We start from the raw sequence: 19,651 nt of genomic DNA, 5'->3' as shown, positions 1-19,651 counted from the left end.
CATTGTACGCATAACTATTTGCTGCTGGTGTCCAGTTACCCCAGATGCAAAAACCTCAAAGAGAGAGTATGCACCATTCCACAGTGCTGCTGGTGGTAATCTCGTCGTTTCTCACCCATGGTGTGATAACCATTAAGAGTGCCATTCCACTTAGCAGGAATCTTGCTCTTAGCCAAATTCAAATTGTGCCTCAAACTCAAAAAAGATGTTGTGCATCATCATCATCATCATTCATCATTTTTTATTTGTATGCCGTCTTTCCACAGTTAAAAAAACAACGCTCAAGGCGGCTTAAAGCATAACAAGATTTACATAATTACAAAAGTTATAAACAATAAATAAAGCCTTAAATTGAAAGCCTTCATGTCAGCTTTCAAACTTCTTGCACTAATAGTACATTGGATCTCACCCATGGTGTTTGGTCATGTGCAGGGAATCTAGGACATTGCATGTCACAGAAAGTACTCCTTAATCAAACATTACTTGATCTGTAATAAACCCAGTCTTTAATGAGAAAAATACTGGGCATAAGTGGACATCGTGAGGAGGGAAATAGATGCTTTGCAATTGTGCAGACATGGGGGGTTAACTAGGGCAAGATGTAGGAGGGCGTTGACCCTTTCTCTACTAGAAACCTGCATCAGTTTGGGCCTCTGGTGTGTCTGCGTCAGGTTGTAGTCTGAAGGTGAAGAGCAGGTATGGGGGTCCTGATTCGGACTGCAGCGGGAGTCCCAATTTGGAACAGACACTGGCATCAAATGACTGAGGTCCCATCTGGTTTGGCTTTGAAATTTGTCGTGATTTCAGGCATAAAAGTAACAGAAGCAGCATGCTAACCATTTTTAATATGTGAAGATTTTTCCATTACGAAAGAGCAGTTCAGTAAGTAACATTTGTCACACATTTCAAGCACAACCATCCATTAAGGCATTCTCTTTTCAGAGTTAAGAGAGCTCAATTTTTTCCAGTGTATATAACACAAAACATTTTACTAATCTTGCAAATTTTGATTTACTTCCGCATTTCAGATTACATTGTACACGCTTATAGCAAAATACATTTATGTGGTAATGGGATATTTACTTTACTCAATGTAAATTTAAAAGCTGTTAATGCCCATATATCTTAAACTTGCTTTGTTTGTGTTTAGCAATCAGCTTTTGTTGTCTGCCATTTTGCTCTTATATAGTAATGTGCTATAATCCAGTCCATTAAGAAAATGACTTGATGAATTAATAACTGTACACCTTGCTATGTTTCCTTCTCAAAGGACCTAGATGATATAGAAGATGAAAACGAGCAATTAAAGCAGGAAAATAAGACACTCTTAAAAGTTGTTGGACAGCTGACAAGGTAGAAGTTGAAAGACTCAACAAGGAATGAAATATGAAAACTACTGATTGAATGTTTCAAGATCAAGGCTACAATATGTCTTTGCTGCAATGTGTCAGAACAACTGTCTTTCTATTTATTATTATTGAGGGGAGTAGAATGAATGTTTTGCATAATACTCTTCCTTCAATGAAATAGATTCAGATTTTGTGAGTACTTCTACACTCACTCCCTTGCATTTCCCAAGTTAATTAATTCAAACACAGACATCTCAAATGTCATGTTCTTGATTGTTCTGTATGTCTTTATTTTGAATGTGTATTATCCAGCTTTTAAGAGCATTTGATTGCCAAGATTGAATTTTGGTCTATACAAACATCACTTTTTTGTCTTTTCCACTCTAAATGAGTGGAAGTAATTGGAGTAAACTTTGTTTACACAGATTCAAAATATATATTTTGCTACTTGTAAAGTGTGGGTGCCTTACTACAGTACTGATGTGAAACATTTTACAGCTGTGTTACTTATTCTACAAAGAATCCTGTATTTTGTGATTTTATTTTGTACTATATCTGAAATACTGACAATGGTATATAGTATCTCCCACCCCCTGTATAGCTGCTTTGTGACAGAAAAAAATGTTTTATAAATCATCAATCACCAATCGTTATCAACACTAGTAGTCTTTAGGAAAATGTCTGTGTCATGTATTATAGGTTAATCACAATGCTTGCGTGTCCACAGGAAAAATTATTCTTTTATACAAGGGGAAATCCACTCTTTCCAGTTAACAAATGCTATGGCCTGGTTCAGATACAATGATCATGGTCCATTAAACCATAGTATTGAACTGAGAACAATGAGTCTTCATTCCATATCCTAGTTTGCAGTCAGAGATTCAGTGGGAAACTGGTTTACGACACCTCCCCTCCCCCAAGCATTGCATCACAGTACATGAGAGAACGAAATGTGGGAGAGTGCAGGACAACGTTTGTTCTCAGTCCAATAAGCCATGGTTTATTGGATTGAAACTGTTACGGCTGAATCTCACCTCTATGAGAGTGGTATGCTATGGTTTACATCAATTATTTCTATCATGCAAAATTTAATAAAGGATAGTGGATCATTTTGTAAGTTTTATGAGCATTGGTATTAAATGGATTATCAGGATTATCTGTGATTCATAATGGTTTTTGAAGCTGTGATAAAATTTGTTAATATAGTACAAAAGGGAAGTTCATGATTTTTGGGCCCTCTAAAAGTATTATAGAAAAACATCTGGAATAACACTAATATTTGTTAAAATAAAGTATGTTGCATGTTCTGTTACACACTAACATCCGTTGTCTGCATCAATATTTTATGTTACGAACAATGAAATATCACTTATAAACCACTGGTGCCAGATCTTATCTTGGGAGTGCACCATTCCCTTTTAGTTTAAATATAAATGCTGTTAGTCCTGAGAACAATCTGGCCTTGAGAATAGTCCAGAGTAAAGCCCCTCCCAAACCCAAAGCCTTTTCTGATGTGAAGTGAAGTGGAGCTCTGTGCCCTATATGAAGAAAGGCATTGCAAGTACTGCTTAGCAGTATATGCTACTGGTGGAACTGGTGTTCCTGTGGTGCTGCAGCCTCTATAATGTCAGTTTGCAATAATATGCCACAAGGCTTTGGGAAGAAGTTTTCATGGCATGTTAGTAGTGCAGTGGTTCTCAAATGTTGTGCCATTGAGAGAGGCAAAGGGAGCATCTTGAAATATTAAGCTACATATTGGATGCTTTGACTATTCTAACTGCTACTCTACACTCCTTATAGCAGGTAATTCTCCTCTGTGCCTGTATTTGGGAAATAACATTGTCCCAAGTTGAGGGTAGTAGGAATGCATCAGGATTTTGTGATATAGACTGTGCTTCTCAGTGTGGGGAATGTCTCAGAAACCACTTTTACCAATAAACAATGTCCTATCCCTGAACTGTGATGGATGGGGTAAACAAACAAAAAAGTTGGCATGACTCTTCAGGCAATCTCTGTTAGGCTACCCTAACAGCGCCTTTCCGTTTGAGATGTGATGAAATACACATTTGTGAGTGCAAGAGTGAACCATGCCTTGAACTTTAATCCAAAACAAAAGCCCTATGCCTCACTTACAAAAGTTTGAGGAAACTGTTAGAAAACGAAGAAGAGTTTGAAGAAGAGTTTGGATTTGATATCCCGCTTTATCGCTACCCAAAGGAGTCTCAAAGCGGCTAACATTCTCTTTTTCCCTTCCTCCCCCACAACAAACACTCTGTGAGGTGAGTGAGGCTGAGAGACTTCAGAGAAGTGTGACGATATACGATATCTTTATTGTCATTGTCCCTTGCGGAACAATGAAATTGACAATGAAATTGACAATGAAATGGTGACTAGCCCAAGGTCACCCAGCAGCTGCATGTGGAGGAGTGGGGAATCGAACCCGGTTCACCAGATTACGAGTCTACTGCTCTTAACCACTACACCATGCTGGCTCTGGTGTAATGAGGCATGTCATGGTGGCTCTGGTGTTACGAGGCATGTAAACTTAATTACATGCATATATTTAATGTAAAATAACATTTGCATGGAAGAATGGGGTTGCATTTGGTTCTCTGGGATGGTTGTTGAGGCTGCAACTGTAATCCCATTTACCTGGGAGTAAGTCGCATTGCACTTACTTCTGAGTAGGCACATACAGGGTTGCCCTGTGAATTTAGCAATTGTTGGCATGTTGACTTCAGTTAACACAGTGTTGCTCAAAGCACAAACCATTAAAACAAGCCATGAAAATGTCCTTTGTAGATCTGCATAAATGGGTGGTGTTATTCAACAGCTTATACGTTCTCACTCTTCAATCTGGACTGGAGGACCAAGCCCTGAGTGCACATATGCTGTAGAAAGGAGCCTCAAGATGTCTAGGGTTTCCAGCCATATCCTTAAGGGATCGTCCTTTGTTTCAAAAATCATGGTGGTCAAGTTCTTGAAGCAAAATTGTTAATTTCTCCATCAGATCGTTGGTTCGCAAAAAGAACAATATACCTGACTTCCTCTCCTCTCCACCTTTACTTCTGCTCCAAAAAATATGACATGCAAGATGGAGAGGAATTGCAGGCAAGCAGTGTTGTCTTGTCTGCTTTAATTTTGGACTACCTGGTGTGCTGTGACTCATTGACAGTTTCATTAGATAAGCATCCATATATGAAGCCTCAGATGATTTTATTGTAACTGCTTCAAGATGCCTTTAGCATGCTTGATATCACAGTGAGACAAAAGCATGCTGCAGTAAGTATCAGGGAAAGAGTATAGAATCTGTTACCGTCAAACAAACACACACACACACACACACACACAACTATTTGTTGCTGAAGCAAGGTCTAACTCAGGGTTTCCCAAATTTGAGTCTCAAGCTGTTTTTGGACTACAAATCCCATCATCCCTAGCTAGCAGGACCAATGGTTAGGGATGATGGGAATTGTAGTCCCCAAACAGCAGGGGACCCAAGTTTGGGAAACTGGTCTAACTCATTCCAGTTAACAGGAAAAAATTATATGATCATGTAACTTTGATGTTTTCCATGGAGGCAGATGGGGTGCATTTTTTATAAAGTGTTGGATTTTAGTCTGTGGTATCAGATTCTCTGTATTCTTATAGAACTTCTCATTTTTATAACTTTTGGAGGGATTGATCAGGGGACAGAGATGGGTAAGGTTCATTCACTTTTGGCATCTAAACCTAATGTGTTATCATCCAGCAGATAGCAACACTTCACTCTCAATCTGTAGCATGACCTAGTTTGGCTCCAGCCATATAGTACAGTATTCCACTTCCTGTTAGCTGCAAGGCTGAAGATTTCCAGAATCCCTTCAATGAGATCAGGATTCAATGTTTGTGAAAGAGTACACACATAGAGATGAAGTAATGGAATACGTGCCCATTCTCAATTCCCTCCAGGACCCTTTTCTAATGTCAAAACTGTTGGCCTTGTGCCTGAGATGTTACTAATGTTTCCATGGCTGTGATAGTGAGAAGGGTAGGACTTACCAGCAGAAGCATGTTATGCATAGTAAAGCTTGCAGAATCAAAGAGCAACTGAGTAAGTACATTGCTGAATTACACAAATGACTACCAAACTTCTCTTAAAAATGTCCACATCTGTAAATCCCAGCCACCTTTATTGTTGTATACATATCATATACAAACCAGTTGTGTTTGCAGTAGTTGCTCACCATAATTAAATGTGCAGCTGATGTACCACCACACCACATAGCAACATATGTAGTGCAATGCAAGGCTTTCTTACTTCAATTGGAACAGTTGTCAATTGGTCTGTTGCTTACCGGTATATTCTCTTCTAGTTTTTGATGTTGTTTGTTACTAGTACTCTGCAATAGCTGTTGCTAAAAATGATCTTTAGATGAAGCCCGGAGTTATAAAATTTATTAAGGGTTGTTTTTTAAAAAAGTCACTGAACCATCACTTAGCAATAAAGGAATATACATGCACACTTACTGTACTCTCTTTTAGTTACAGATAATTATTGTTTTGTGTTGAGAGATTTATTGAACACTTAGTAAGGTGTGTGCGTGCTTTTTTTGTTTATCTGGAAACAGAATTGTTTTTTTAAAAATTGAAGAGAGCCAGTCTTGCAGGAATCAAAGTATCCTGTGGGGTCCCTCATTTTTTGACCCAGTTACATTTAAGCAGGTATCCATGATTAAGCCAAGGTGGGCTTTCTTTATCCCTGCCAGCCAGCAACCCCACTCACAGAAAGAGTCAGACCCGGGACTAAATGATAATTGTGAGATTGAGAAACTAATGTGTGTTTTCCATTATTACAAATGTAATCCCATGACAGCAATCCATTCTATTGAATGTCTTTTTAATTTTTCAAGTTAACTTTAGAGGCCCCTGAGTGCACAACCCAAAACTTTCCAAGGATCACTTTTGCATTTTCATTAACTCAGATCTGCTATATTTAACCATGAAGAAGCATGCAATTTCTTCCCTATTTCTCTGTTCTCCCACCACCACATTTGTGAATCCCTCCTCCTGATAAAAAACCAGAGGGTCTCTATTTTTTAGTCTATTTTGCTCTAGCTTTGTGTTCTCTCCCCTCTCCTTCCACCCCACCCTCACCAATTTCTGCTGCTGCTGCTTGCTGAACTCCATCGTTTAACTCTCAGGACAATTCAAACACCAAGTGATTCCTGGACAAAGGTAGGTTGTACAACACGCCTCATCTACAATGTCAGGGAAAACTTGTGTGAACAACACATGCCTCTGAACTGGGGAGAGGAACAGCAACATTCTCCCTATTCTACTGTTGATGGGCTTAAGGGAATTTTAGACAGAGCCACATTGAGGTAGGAACAGGCTGCTACTATCAGGTACTGTAATTCCCCTAGATCCAAGGGCTGTAAATAGAAGGCTATAGCTTGGCTGTAGTCTAGAAAGATCCCAAGGTAAAGTCACATATCCTGTTTTTAAGGCACCATTAGGAAACCTGTGGCTTTCCGATTTCCATCGTCCCTGACAATTGGTTGTGCTGGCTGTTGCTGATGGGTCATCCAATAACATCTGGATGGCCACTGCTGCCACAGCCCTGTCCTAGCCTAGGACATCTCCTTACACCTCAGGAAGAGAACCATTCTTTTCCCAGTTCGCTTCTTCCCTTTTCCCCTTGAAACAATCTGGACTCTGAATAGAAAACACTGAAGTCTGGTTCATCCTAATAAAAGGTGGTAGTCTTCTGCCTCTGAAAGCTGTAGTAATGGGCAGAAGTGACAGCCCAGGTTCGTTAAAGAACAAAACATGCGTGTTAGAAAAGAATCTCGAGTCTTATTTAAATGACAAGATTCTTCCAGATAAATAGTTTGTAGCTTATATCTAACCACTTTGCCATGGTAAACCATTACAAACTGTCAAACAGAGTAGCTAGTTTCTGAGGGCATAAATATTTACAGAGCTAAAAGTCATTATTCTACAATTTGCTAGTCCAAATGTTTCCTCCTAAATTCTTTGTGGCAGAGTTTAATTGTGAATGCCAGTTTAGTCAAATGCAAAGGCTCGATAAGAATGTTTTGCTTTTGTTAAAATGGAGTGTGTGTGTTAAGTATTCTATTATAGGCACAACCTCCCTCATCCTAGTTTTCCACAGGCATGTAGCACAATCCTGCAGGGAATGTCAGTGCAACCCTATACATTCCTATTCATAAATAAGCCTTATTGGGTTTAATGGAACTTACTCCCAGGAACATATGCACTAAAATAGCAGCCTGTGTTCTTAGATCTGCAGTTGGTACTGAACAGATTATTCACCCAGGAGAGGCCTATCCTGTTTCATGAAACAGGAAGGTGCCACGACCTCCAACCCCCTTGCTTACTGGGGTTGGGCCACTGTGCAACCGGATGCAAAAATCTTAATTCCTACTTTGGGCATTGGTAAACTGGTTTATTCCATTGTGGTGCCTTCTAAAATATTGCATTTCCTCTTGCAGACCAACCAAAGCACTGGCATATCCTGGGGATTGTATAAATGGCATTGGGATTGTATAACTTGGCCAACAATCTCTGAATTCATACAAATACATGAACTGTATAATATTGTGCCAATACAACCTTCATACAACCTTCAATGGCCTCGGTCCAGTATACCTGAAGGAGCGTCTCAACTCCCATCGTTCTGCCCAGACACTGAGGTCCAGTGCCGAGGGCCTTCTGGCGGTTCCCTCGCTGCGAGAAGCCAAGTTACAGGGAACCAGGCAGAGGAGCTTCTCAGTAGTGGCACCCACCCTGTGGAACGCCCTCCCACCAGATGTCAAAGAGAAAAACAACCACCAGACTTTTAGAAGACATCTGAAGGCAGCCCTGTTTAGGGAAGCTTTTAATGTTTAATAGACTATTGTATTTTAATATTCTGTTGGAAGCCACCCAGAGTGGCTGGGGAAACCCAGCCAGATGGACGGCGTATAAATAATAAATTATTATTATTAATCTATCATCCTGTTATTTAGTTGCTGTTGTACACATGACCCAATCTGCTTGATAGATCTATAAGAAAATAAACTCTCACCAGGCGTTCCATTTGTTCTATGTAAAATCTTTCTATGACAATGTGTTTAATTCATACCCTATTGATGTAGGAGGGGGTGCTGCTTACTACCAGCTTCTGTTTCCAAACTCCCTAAAATTTATATAGCAGCTCTTGATCATACTTGCCACATGATAGACCTCTGTGCCAAGGGTTTATCACTGAGCCACGCCATAATAAGACAATGTTGACTGACTCTTTTCTTGCCTTACATTCCAAGACTTTCTATACTAAACAAAATCCTTTTGTTCCGAAATAAGGGAATTTCCATCTATTGCACAAGACTGCATTTGAAAAAGACATTGACTATTGGCTGTTTGACACAGCCCATTATTATCTCTAATTTGGGCAGATTCTGCAGGCCAAGTCTGTTGAATGACTATGTTTTTTCTGTAGGAAGAATGCTAATCTCTGCTTTTGCCTGAAGGCTCTTTGCAACAATGATGCACTTTTCAATTGCAGCTGCCAATTAAGTGTCTACTACTCGGCATATTCAAGTGGCTTGGAGGTGGGGCAGAGGCAGTATCCTACAGATTCATTTCAAACATAGGGCTCCGAGCCAAAGGGGTGCAAAATAATAATAAATAAAATAAAGAATTATTGTAAAAATAATAAATATTTAGTGGGGACACCAAATTTTGTCCTGGCTCAGGTGCCATATTACCAAAATCTGCCCCCCTCCCGCTTATGAAGTAAGAAAACAACCAGTTGTTTATTATTGGAAGGACATAACTTAGCTAGAAAGGTTTCTTATTCTAAACTAACTAATTAAGGTAGAGAATACAGGCAGTGAAGATCACAGTCTAACACCACCAAACTGATTCATGTCACAAAATAGCAAGTAGAATAGCTGAAGGACAGGGAGGACTGCCCTGCAAATGAGTAATTCTAAGAGTGACTCAAATTTAGAGATGTTTAGGTCACGACACCAGCCAGGCCAGCATAGTTTCTTATCCCAGTTAGCATTTCGTGTATGATGTGGCTGTGTGACAAAAACAAAGTCAAACAATGGATGAGAACAAAGTCAATCCTATTGTTTTTGTTAGCTTAAGGAAACGACCATGTTGCTTCTATCTCCAGAAGGAATTTTTTAATAATAAACTCTAGAAGAATAAAACCATTTCTGTTTGCTTGAAATGTAACATTATGAGCTTGAAAATCTACACGCCTCGCCAGATTGTACTGCAGACAGAGTGCATTCCTTTGACTGTCAAGAGCAGCAGTTGTCTTCATGCCCCATATCAGTGGGAGAGAAATGTTGCATTTCTAAGTGGAGCCAGGAAATCCTAATTCCTAGGTTTATCATTATTCCACCTTCTGTAGCTGGGGCCCTCCAGATGATGTGGACTACAACTCCTTTCATCCCTGCTCACTGATCATGCCAACTGAGGCTAATGGGAGTCCCATTAGATTGAGGAAGGTTCCCCTTAATATTGGATAGAACTATTTATAAGAAGCTGCTGTGAGGTAGACTGTTAGTCCAGCTCAGTATTGGCTACAACAGAGGTGAAAGAATTGGATTTGGCTGGTAGGCCCAGTATTTATCTCCCCTATCCCAAATTTGACAGACAGGTGGGGCTGTCCATCTGCCCATTACCTGAATGGTGTCTGGTAATGGGGTGCTTTGAAGACCTAACAGTTGCCAAAAGTCCTGTGTGGTTTTTACAAGTCTCTTCGAGGATTGGTTGGCTGCAGAGGTTTTCCATGAAAAACAGCCAATCTCATGGAGTCTGAAGTCAGCACCTAGCTGCACTTGGGAGTTCAGACAAAACCACCAGAGGAAAGCTGTATCTTGGTTGTTAGGAAGAAGGGGAATCTAGCAGGGCTTCAGAGCTATGAAGATTCCAAGGGCTGGAAAATAAAACAGGGAAGAAAAGTGCACCTAAAAGGAAGGGAGAAAACAGCAACCGGGGATTCCTATAACCTAACCAACTCACACATCAGTCACAATTCTGACTTTACTCATTGGCTAAAAACACTGAAAAGTGGGAGCAGCCAGCCTGGCTTATTTCACAAAAATTGTTTAGAAGTGTGCCTGCACATTTTGCTTTATAACTTTCCTTCTAGTTAGGACTAGAGGCAGAAAGAAAGAAAGAAAGAAAGAAAGAAAGAAAGAAAGAAAGAAAGAAAGAAAGAAAGCTCAGAGCCTGCAGCCTCTTGCATGTATCATGGACCCAAGTGCAATTGCACCATTATAAGTCTGCAAATGGTCCGTGCAGTGCTATGCAGTTGCTATTCAACTTTTGAAAGAAGGGAGATCTTATCACACTTCTCCTAACATCGCATCTGTTTTGTCTGCCAGAATTTCCATTTTATGTGCCACGGTTTGTTTTCTATGATCAGTATCTATTACCACTCTGAGGCTGGCTCTTTGTGCTGTAGATACCAACCAAGCCTACCATATAGAATTGCAGTGAAGGTAACTGCATGTGGATCATTTTGAGCTCTTATGGAAGTGCTTTAAAAAAACCACAAAAAAACACACCTTAATCTGGCTATTGGTTGAAAATTATTACGATATGTACTGTAAGTTGGAGGAATGTTGTCTTTTAGATTTTCATTCTTGAATATCTTATGCTGTCTTAGCCTTAAGGCTGTGACCAGACTTTTAAACCAACACACGGCAGGAACCCCATGGCTGTCAAAGGAAACCAAACAGACTGAAGCAAATGCTCCAAACATTGGCAAACCGCCACTTCCTTTCTCTAACACTGTTGTTTTTGTTTTTAATTACTTTCCTTCAAATAATATAACATCTTGATACTGTGGAGTACTCCCCACTCCTCCCCAAAAACCCCAAATATTTTGTCCCGTTCATTTTTTCTGTGTCCTGTGAGGCTCATGCTACATTTTCCTAAACATTGGCACCAAAAATATTTCTTCCTCCCTTTTCCACAAAATGGCTCACAGCCATACACTGCTCTCCAGAGGCCAGAGCAAAACATACTTCTAAACTTGAGGGGAAATAAAATACTGATTTTAAAACCCTAGTTTATATTTACAATAAATCAGTTCATAAACTGCCCTAGTCTGGAGCTGTTGACAGAAAAGTTAAAGTTGTTTCATTCCAGAATATTTAGCCATGCTTCAGTATCTAACAGCGTAATTTTGTGCATTTCTCCTCAGAAGTAAGACCTGTTGAGTTCAATGGGACTTACTCCCAGGGAGGGAGGTTTAGAATTGCAGCCGGAAGCTCCTCGTGTTTGAGATGTCAGTGCTGAAACAATAACTATATGAATGGTCTCTGTCTCTTTCTCTTTCAATACATTTGCTGTGATTTATTGCATATAACACAGGGCAGGGATAGGGAACCTGTTGCTCTCCAGATATTGTGGGACTATAGCTCCTATTATCCCATACTTCCATGCTGGCTGGGGCTGATGGGAGCTGGAGTCCCACAGCAGCTTAAAGGCCACAGATTTTCCATAGTAAGGCACATAGGAAGCTGACCACATTAGACTAAAGAAAAACGACAAATTGTTATTTAATATGCAAGCTCTATGTCTGCCCAGATTAAGCCTAACTGACGAAGGTTTTGTTTTTAAAAAAACTTATTTACTTCTAAAAAAATCAAACAGAATATTTACAAGTTATAAGACATGATGGGAGAGCACAGCACAGATGCATACTAGTATGAAATGTTTAGGGGTGATAAGCAAAAACACACTTCAAAAATGTTCTAAGGATTCCTAAGGAACATGACTTTATATCAAAATTCTTACCCAGATGATCTTTCTAGCTGTACCAAAGGAGAAGTCAAGATAGAAGAGCAGTTGGTAGCTTCCTGAAATCTCGCAGCACCGTCCACCATATTTATATCAGTATTTCACATGATCTTGCAAATCTTAAAAGGGTCACTGATCTTAACAATAGTGCAAAGTTCAATTTATAACATGTAAATAATGTTTATTTTATTTCCAGGTCAGCATTTTCCAGAATAACGTTCCATAAACAAGACTGTTGAACTTAGGTCATATACTAGTTTCTTTCAGTTTTCTTCCTTTGACTTCTAGGGTTTTTTTTGGGGGGGGGGGATACTTAATTATTTCTAAGAACTCCAAAAATATTTCCACTCAGTCACAATCATTTCACATCATAAAAAAGATGGAAAACATTTTTACTAACTAACCAGCTCTTTCTTCCACTGAACTTTCCTTATCAAAGCTATTTATTAGGCTCACATGCAAACTAAGCCATAGTTAAGTCAAATTGTATAAACCAACAACAAACTGGTTCATGTGAGTGGTTTCATTCATGGTTAACAAACAACATGGTTCAGGTGATCAAATAAACCATGTCTTTTTAAATAAACAGTGACTTAGTGTTACGTGTGAAGCAGGCCATTGTCTAAGCTTCCAAGAGACAGAAAGCTGTTGCAGCTGCAGATATACCGGTAGATAAGCAAAGCTCCATTATTGACAATAATTAATTATCAAACACATTCACCTGAACATATGAGGGCTTAAAACACTGATAAGCCTGTTGGAAGATTGTACCCAAATACAATTCCTTCTCTTAAACTTCTTAAGCTTAAGATAATGTTGCTTAAAACCTACAGGGGGCATTGTTTGTCTAGCAATCTAACCAGCACTTGCTTGATACAGTATTTGTTTTGCCTACGTTAACTCCACCCCTAAAAGCTGAGCCATTTTGTTTGCTTTTCTTTCCCAACGTGGTGGAATGCCTGTTATTTTCTCTCTCTCTCATCTCTACTCATCCTGTAAATAGTACCTGCATGAAAAAAGCTTTTGAACTCCAGAAGCTGTATGTAATTATGCCAATCTAATTCACCCAAGGTGCAAGGTCTGCTAAGAAAGCCCAGCCTCTAACATTCCAGGAAATGTGGGCTACGCTTCAGACTTTTGTAAGTTCCTGATCATTGGGAGGTTTCTAAGCACTTTCAACCAGTTTGTCCACCCAGGAATGTTGGAGACAGGGCTTGCATGTGTGTGTCTGCCTCACATATGCTCTCATATAGCAAATGCTTGAATTAACAAAAGGTAGTTGGCCCAAAAGTCAGGATGAACTAGACAAAAAGCTGTTTAACAAATTAACCAGGCTTTAAAACTATAGTAACTATATTTTATTATGTATACAGGTATGTATGTTGTTATATTTTTGAAAGAATTAAATAAAATAATAGTAACTATAACTTTTTTCATATTAATATTATTCTGCAGGATTTCAGCAACAATTTAGTAAAATGTAAATACTGAGTAAAATAATGCAAACACCTTACAGAGTTCAAGAAGGCACACTTTATATTAACTCAAAATGCATTAAACAAGACAACAAAACCTGGAATGAAGGTTTGTCTCTTAAATTTATGACAAAAGATTTGTTTTTCTGCTTAATAGTTTTAGTTGGGCTTTGTGACAAATGTATGCAAAATATTCTGAAACTGAAACTATAAAGCAAGTTTAAAAGGAAGCTTCTTGTATATTACCCTGATGGAACTTTTCTTTCTGAGTAACAAGAAACAAGATGATTTACTAGGAATTCAAAATATATGTGAAAAACATCTCAGTCATACTCGCCTCATTTCCTTTTTTCCTCTCTCTGTGTCTTATTCTATATCTAAACCTCCATGCTAATTGTTCCTCTCAGACTTAACTAAAATACTTAACAAGCGTGTGGAGTTGAACACTTAAAATACATTATTTGACAGTTGTTGTCAAAATGCTCCCTCTGTTGCCTGCTCGTTCCTGTCTAAGGTATATACATAACCAAATATTATAGTAGTTATTGCACAAAATTTGTGTGACAGTCAGGAAGTGGGCGCACATGTGCGCATAGAAATCCACCCCAGTTATCACTGATCTTCAACACAGCTAATGGAACCTACTGGTCATCAAGTTTCCTTGGTTGTTGTTGCTTTTTGCTTGAACTATTGTGGAAATGTGGGATACAGATGTCTTCAATAAAGTAATATTATTGACTCAGCTGTTGTTATTAGCTCCCACTTCATTATCCTGGAAATGTTATACACAATGGATTAAGCAAATATATGCCAGTGTTATTCGTTAAAATAAAAAAACCTTTGTGAAAGTGGTTTGTTGGTACTCAAATTCCTTTGCACTGCCGGTAGCAGAGAGTGACAAACAGGTGTTAAGATTAAACAACCTTGTGAGGTTTTCCTTAATAATAGAGATAGAAAGTATATAAGGCTTAGAAATGCTAAGCTGCAAATTGGCAAGAGCCTTTGGAATCAAATTAAATGTCAGGGTGTCAAGGAAAATGGTTAGTGGATTACAGGCACTCATTTGCAGTCCTTCTGTGATTGCTTTTTAAGATGGTTTATTGCAGCTCTGATCCAGACAGTCCCTCTTTGTTTTGGGGAATTCCAAGGTGTGTCCATAGCAGGCAGTGAACACTCTAATCGAGAGCAGGGTGTACGAAAGGGAGGAGGGTGAAGGTGGCAAATGAATGGGCCAGAAGCAGGATTAATCTTGGGATAAGTGGTGCCTGTCTGATGAAGCAGAAAGGGAGCTAGACTCCTAGTCTGGGTGTGGCAGGTGCTGGCTGTAGAGGAAGCCTTGAAGAGCCTTCCTGGGGGAAGCAGTCTCAGGTGTAAGCAAGTCATAAGGAGGACTGGCAAATTCAGTAGTTCCCTTCATAGCTTGCAGCAGGGTTGGAATTAAGCGCGGAGGAGAAATTCGGTTCGCTTTGCTTTTAAACACACACTTAACAAATTCAGCTGCGAACATCTAATTCCCACTGTCCAAAACAATATGGGAACCGAAACACGGTCATCTTTCAAAATCTGCACATTGCCAAATCTTGCAATGTAGTTCTCCTGATAAGTAATGTATAAATGTATTCCTGGGTAAAGTGTGCTTTATAAAAATGCATATGATGACAAATAAATACAAATACGTATGATTGAAAATAACAACAAAACCTCATTACAGTAGGGCAAACTCATTTGCAAAAAAATGTGTGTATCGGACAAAATTGCCTAACTGTGTATACTATTGATGCAGAGGAATACAAAGAAGTCTGAACCATTTATTTCCACAGAAGTGAAATGTAAGTAAAAACCCAAGCGCAGCAACACTTCCTGGGCAGGGAACAGAACGCTGCATGTGGTGTGCCTCCTCCAGGTTGGGATTTTGTGCTTGCATTCCTTCCATTCCTTGCTTGAAATGCATCTGCGGGAGACGATGGGTGTGCAGCTGAGCAGGGAACTGTGAAGCTCTCCAGAGATAGCAAGGTAGGAGGGTGGCCGGGGCAGGCAGAGGCCTCTGACTCACAGAACACAGCAAGCAAAAAGGTACAAGTTTCAAAAGCGTTTAAAAAAGCAATTTCCCTTCCTGGGGTTTTTCAGGTCCTGACAGGAGAAAAAAACCCTTCAGGGGTTTGCATAGTTCCTGCTTCAGTGTGTCTTTGGCCGTGAAATTTCTTTCCCTGACAGTCAAGTACTCCTGGCAGGAATTAATACTAATCTTAATGGTGCACTAACTGTGGCATGACTGTGTGAACAGAGTAATTGGGTTTTCACTGCAATACAGGTCATCTGTATAGATTTTGGGTATGTTAATGCATCTCTTTTTTAAAAAAAAAATATTGCAATTTAAAATTTACAGATAAACGCAGTGGCGGAGGAAGCTGCTTGAGCGCCTGGGGCGGTGTGTCCAGGGGTGGGGCGGGCTGCCTATATGGGTGGGGCGAGCCTTCCATAGGGCACATCGCGGGGCCTCCGGAGTCTGCCTGCCTCCTACCACTCAGCCACCCTACAGCTGGCGGGTGGACTGTTTGGGCAGTGTGGAGCCTGCGTGCGCCCAAGCCACTGCGTCTCTCCCAGGAGAGATGCGTGGCTCAGGCATGCTGCAGGCCCTGCGGTGAGTGCTGCCCACCATCTTGTCACTTCCCCAGTGGAGACACCTGGGGCAGACCATACCTACCGCACCCCGTTTCCTCTGCCCCTGGATAAATGTCTTCTTTTCCTTTACATTTACCTACATGGTCTACTTATTCTATACATGTTCATATCCTCTGTATAATAATTGACTTCCCCCTGCCCCAATCTTTGTTAAGGGTGCTGGGAATTGTAGCTCTGTGAGGGGAAAGCGATAGTTCCTAGGATTATTTGGGGGAAAATGTGTTTTAAGTTTGTGTTGGACGTGCTTTAAATGTATGTTGTGATCTTAGCCCAGAGCTGGAAAGAAGATAAAGTCCCTACCAGAGAAGAATGGCAAATCAAACGTTTGGATTATGCCGAAATGGCAAAACTGACCGGAAAGCTCAGAAACAAAGAAGACCGAAACTTTAATAAAGAATGGGGAAAATTATAATTTATCTTGGAGAGCACTGTAAACAAATGGAAACATTAGCAGGAGTGCAATGACACTTGTAATATAGCAAGTACTATGGAGACAATGATGTTATATAAAATATAGATTATTGGAAAAGATGCAGTAGAAAAGGTTTAATAATAGGGCCCATGGAGGGCAGGTGGGAAGTCCAGAGATTTGGAGGAATCTGTAAATGTGGATGTGAATGGTTGTATTGTTATAATTATACACTTATAAAATCAAATAAAAAATATTTCCAAAAAGAAGAAGAAGAAGAGTATGTTGTGATCTGACCAGCATTCTCATCCAAGTCACAACCCACATTTTTGGATTTTCCTAAGCTGTGGATAATACAGTAAGTGATAAATACAACACAAAACTGTATGTTGCTAGTGTGTGGGTGCACTGAAGCACATTGTGCGGGCAGATTACACACACACACACACACACACACACTATTTTGCTGGGTGCCATCTATCATCCTCTACCTCTGTTTGTTCTTCTCTTGAGGATAATGTAGCCATTTTGTTCCCATCAGCCCAAAGGAAAGGATGCAGCATGCCTGCTTCCACTAATTGCTGCTGAAAGAACATTTAAAGCAAATTTAAAAACAAAAACAACCCCAACACCTGCTGTTTTGTTCAGAACTTCTCCTGCACAAAACAGCTTTGTTAGAAATAAAAATAAAATTGGCCCTAGCAGGTACAGGAGGTGGGAAAGAAAATGAAAAATGCTGTCTCCAAACCCCTTTCCCCTAATTTGCTCTCCCAGACCTGTCTTGACTGTATGTGCTTGTGTGAGATAGACACGTGCTGTTTATGTTCTTCTCTGAGTCACACAGCAGCTTTTTGTGTTGGGCAGGGGTCCTGGAAGTCAAAGGTGCCCCATGCCTCTACCTGCCCTGGCAAGGTGCTCCTTGGCTGTTGACTGTTTATGTGGCAGAGCCAAGAGTGACACATAGTTATATATTTATTTTTAAAGCTGCTCTTTTGTGCAAATCTGGTCGATCGCCATTTTGTCCTCTGCAAAGTATGCTTGAAACCTTGGGCTTTGGTGATAATTTGTTATTGTCCTATTCCATGAAAACATTTTTTAAAAACAACGGTGTGTGCACATGGGTAAACAAATACCTGTGTGCATGCCCAAAAGGGGCTTTAGGTGTGGATGGGAAACATCAATTTAGGTTTAAATTTGAAGTACTCATGTGTGGATGAAAGTGAGAAAAAGCATACATGGAAAAATCAGATCTGTGTGACCACACCTTGAGGTGTAAATAGCCTTTGTTAGGAGCTGCGTCAAATCTTCCAGCACATTTCTTTTTAGCTTCAGACATTTTCAGATAAAACAGAAACAGAGCTGCAAGTTCCCCCCGTTTATTGACTTGCTGAGACAATAACATTCAAGGGCTGGATTTGATTAGGAAGAGAAGAAACGCTGGCAGCCACTTTAAGTGGTATCTCACACTTCTTTCTCTCTCTTCAGTGGTACTGCAATTATTACCCCTTCTTTTGGTTGTTTTGTTTCTAGCTGAGGGATGGAGACCCGTGATTCTCCAGATGTTGTTGGACTCCAACTCCGATTAGCCCCAGCCAGGAAAGTTGATTGTCGGCGATGATGGGACTTGTAGACCTGCAACGTTCTGAGAGCCACAGGTTAGTCACTCCCACTGTATAGGAATCAGTGATGAAATGAAAAACAGATAAGAGAGGTACAACCAGTTTCAAAGTCTGCCCACAGACCACAGAGACTCAAAGCTGAGCTTAATAGAAGTTATAGCAATATGATATGGCTTTTACTCTGGACTCAGAAATTCATTCTTTAGAAGATTATTACTGCCTGCTCATATGTATCAGTTCAAAGGACTGGGCATCTGTGTGCCAGTGCCAGTCCACTATGATCAATGTTCCTCATGCAGGGTGCCCAGGGCTAAGGCACCTTTTCTTGGTATAGAAGGGGATTTTCAACATATGTAGACACAGTTCTGAACCATTAAAACTAGTGGAGAAGAGGAAACTTAGTAGATCTTGTAAGCGATACCTGCTGAAATCCCCTCTGCTACACACTGATTAAAAGGGCATGAAATTTTCCTCTTTTGCATCAGCACACCTTACCTTCATATCAGTGCTGGCATCCAAAGCCGGAGATGTTAGAGCAACAATTTTAGATCAGTAGCAAATGTTCCCGGGCAAGTTCCTTGAGTGGATGACCACCAACCCGATCCATGCTAATGGATAAGACTAATTTCTGGACCCATTTCAATTGGGGTTTAGGCTACTTCTTGTTGGTTTGAATTTTATCATATGTATTTTGTACGTTTTTTTGGGGGGGTTGTATTGATGTAATTCACCTTGGGACTCATGGTGTAAAGTGATGACTGAAAATGAAATAATCATAATTCATAATGGATATTTGTTTTACATAAAAATCCTAAGAGTTGGCTGTAGATTTGGTGTAAACCTATTCATAGGGACCTCTCTATTTTAAAAAAATTACAGAAGTTCACAACCTCACAACTATTCAGTATTATATGAACAAATGTCTGCATAACATTTTAGTGTTGTACAAATTATTTTGTACAGGTATATCGCTCTAAACCTGTTGGCAGAATAATCCATTGTTTGAGAACAACAACCCTGGAGCCTACCCCTCAAATTCATAGAACAGGTAAATAGTTAGAGAACAGGGATATCTATGAACATTACTCAAGCTATCAAAAGGAACACTTGGTCTCTGAACTATTCTAAAACCAAGGCCATTGTATCTGCCAGATGGCCCAGAGCATTGATGATTCTTAGAGATACCAAGGGATAGCAGGCACTCCCTCAAATCCGTCCCACAATCCCATTCACCCTCCATATGGACCCATTCAGTTTTTGGAAACAGTATATTAAGATCTTCTGCAGCATCCATGGATTAAG

At 39.9% G+C, this 19,651-nt stretch overlaps 1 protein-coding gene across 1 annotated transcript in view; it reads left to right on the top strand.

Moving 5' to 3' along the window:
* Positions 1–2,669, top strand: part of PAWR (pro-apoptotic WT1 regulator) — a 60,546-nt gene extending 57,877 nt beyond the window's left edge. Inside the window, exon 7 of the mRNA XM_053406842.1 lies at positions 1,271–2,669. Within this exon, the coding sequence (XP_053262817.1) occupies positions 1,271–1,357 (87 nt within the window). The 3' untranslated portion in view covers positions 1,358–2,669. The remainder of the gene's footprint in view (positions 1–1,270) is intronic.
* Positions 2,670–19,651: the final 16,982 nt, after the last annotated feature.

Source organism: Podarcis raffonei, chromosome 10, assembly GCF_027172205.1.
Source record: "Podarcis raffonei isolate rPodRaf1 chromosome 10, rPodRaf1.pri, whole genome shotgun sequence".
NCBI classification, from domain to species: domain Eukaryota; kingdom Metazoa; phylum Chordata; class Lepidosauria; order Squamata; family Lacertidae; genus Podarcis; species Podarcis raffonei.
The sequence above is the reverse complement of the archived record's forward strand: the minus strand, read 5'-3'. Positions and strand labels throughout refer to the sequence as shown.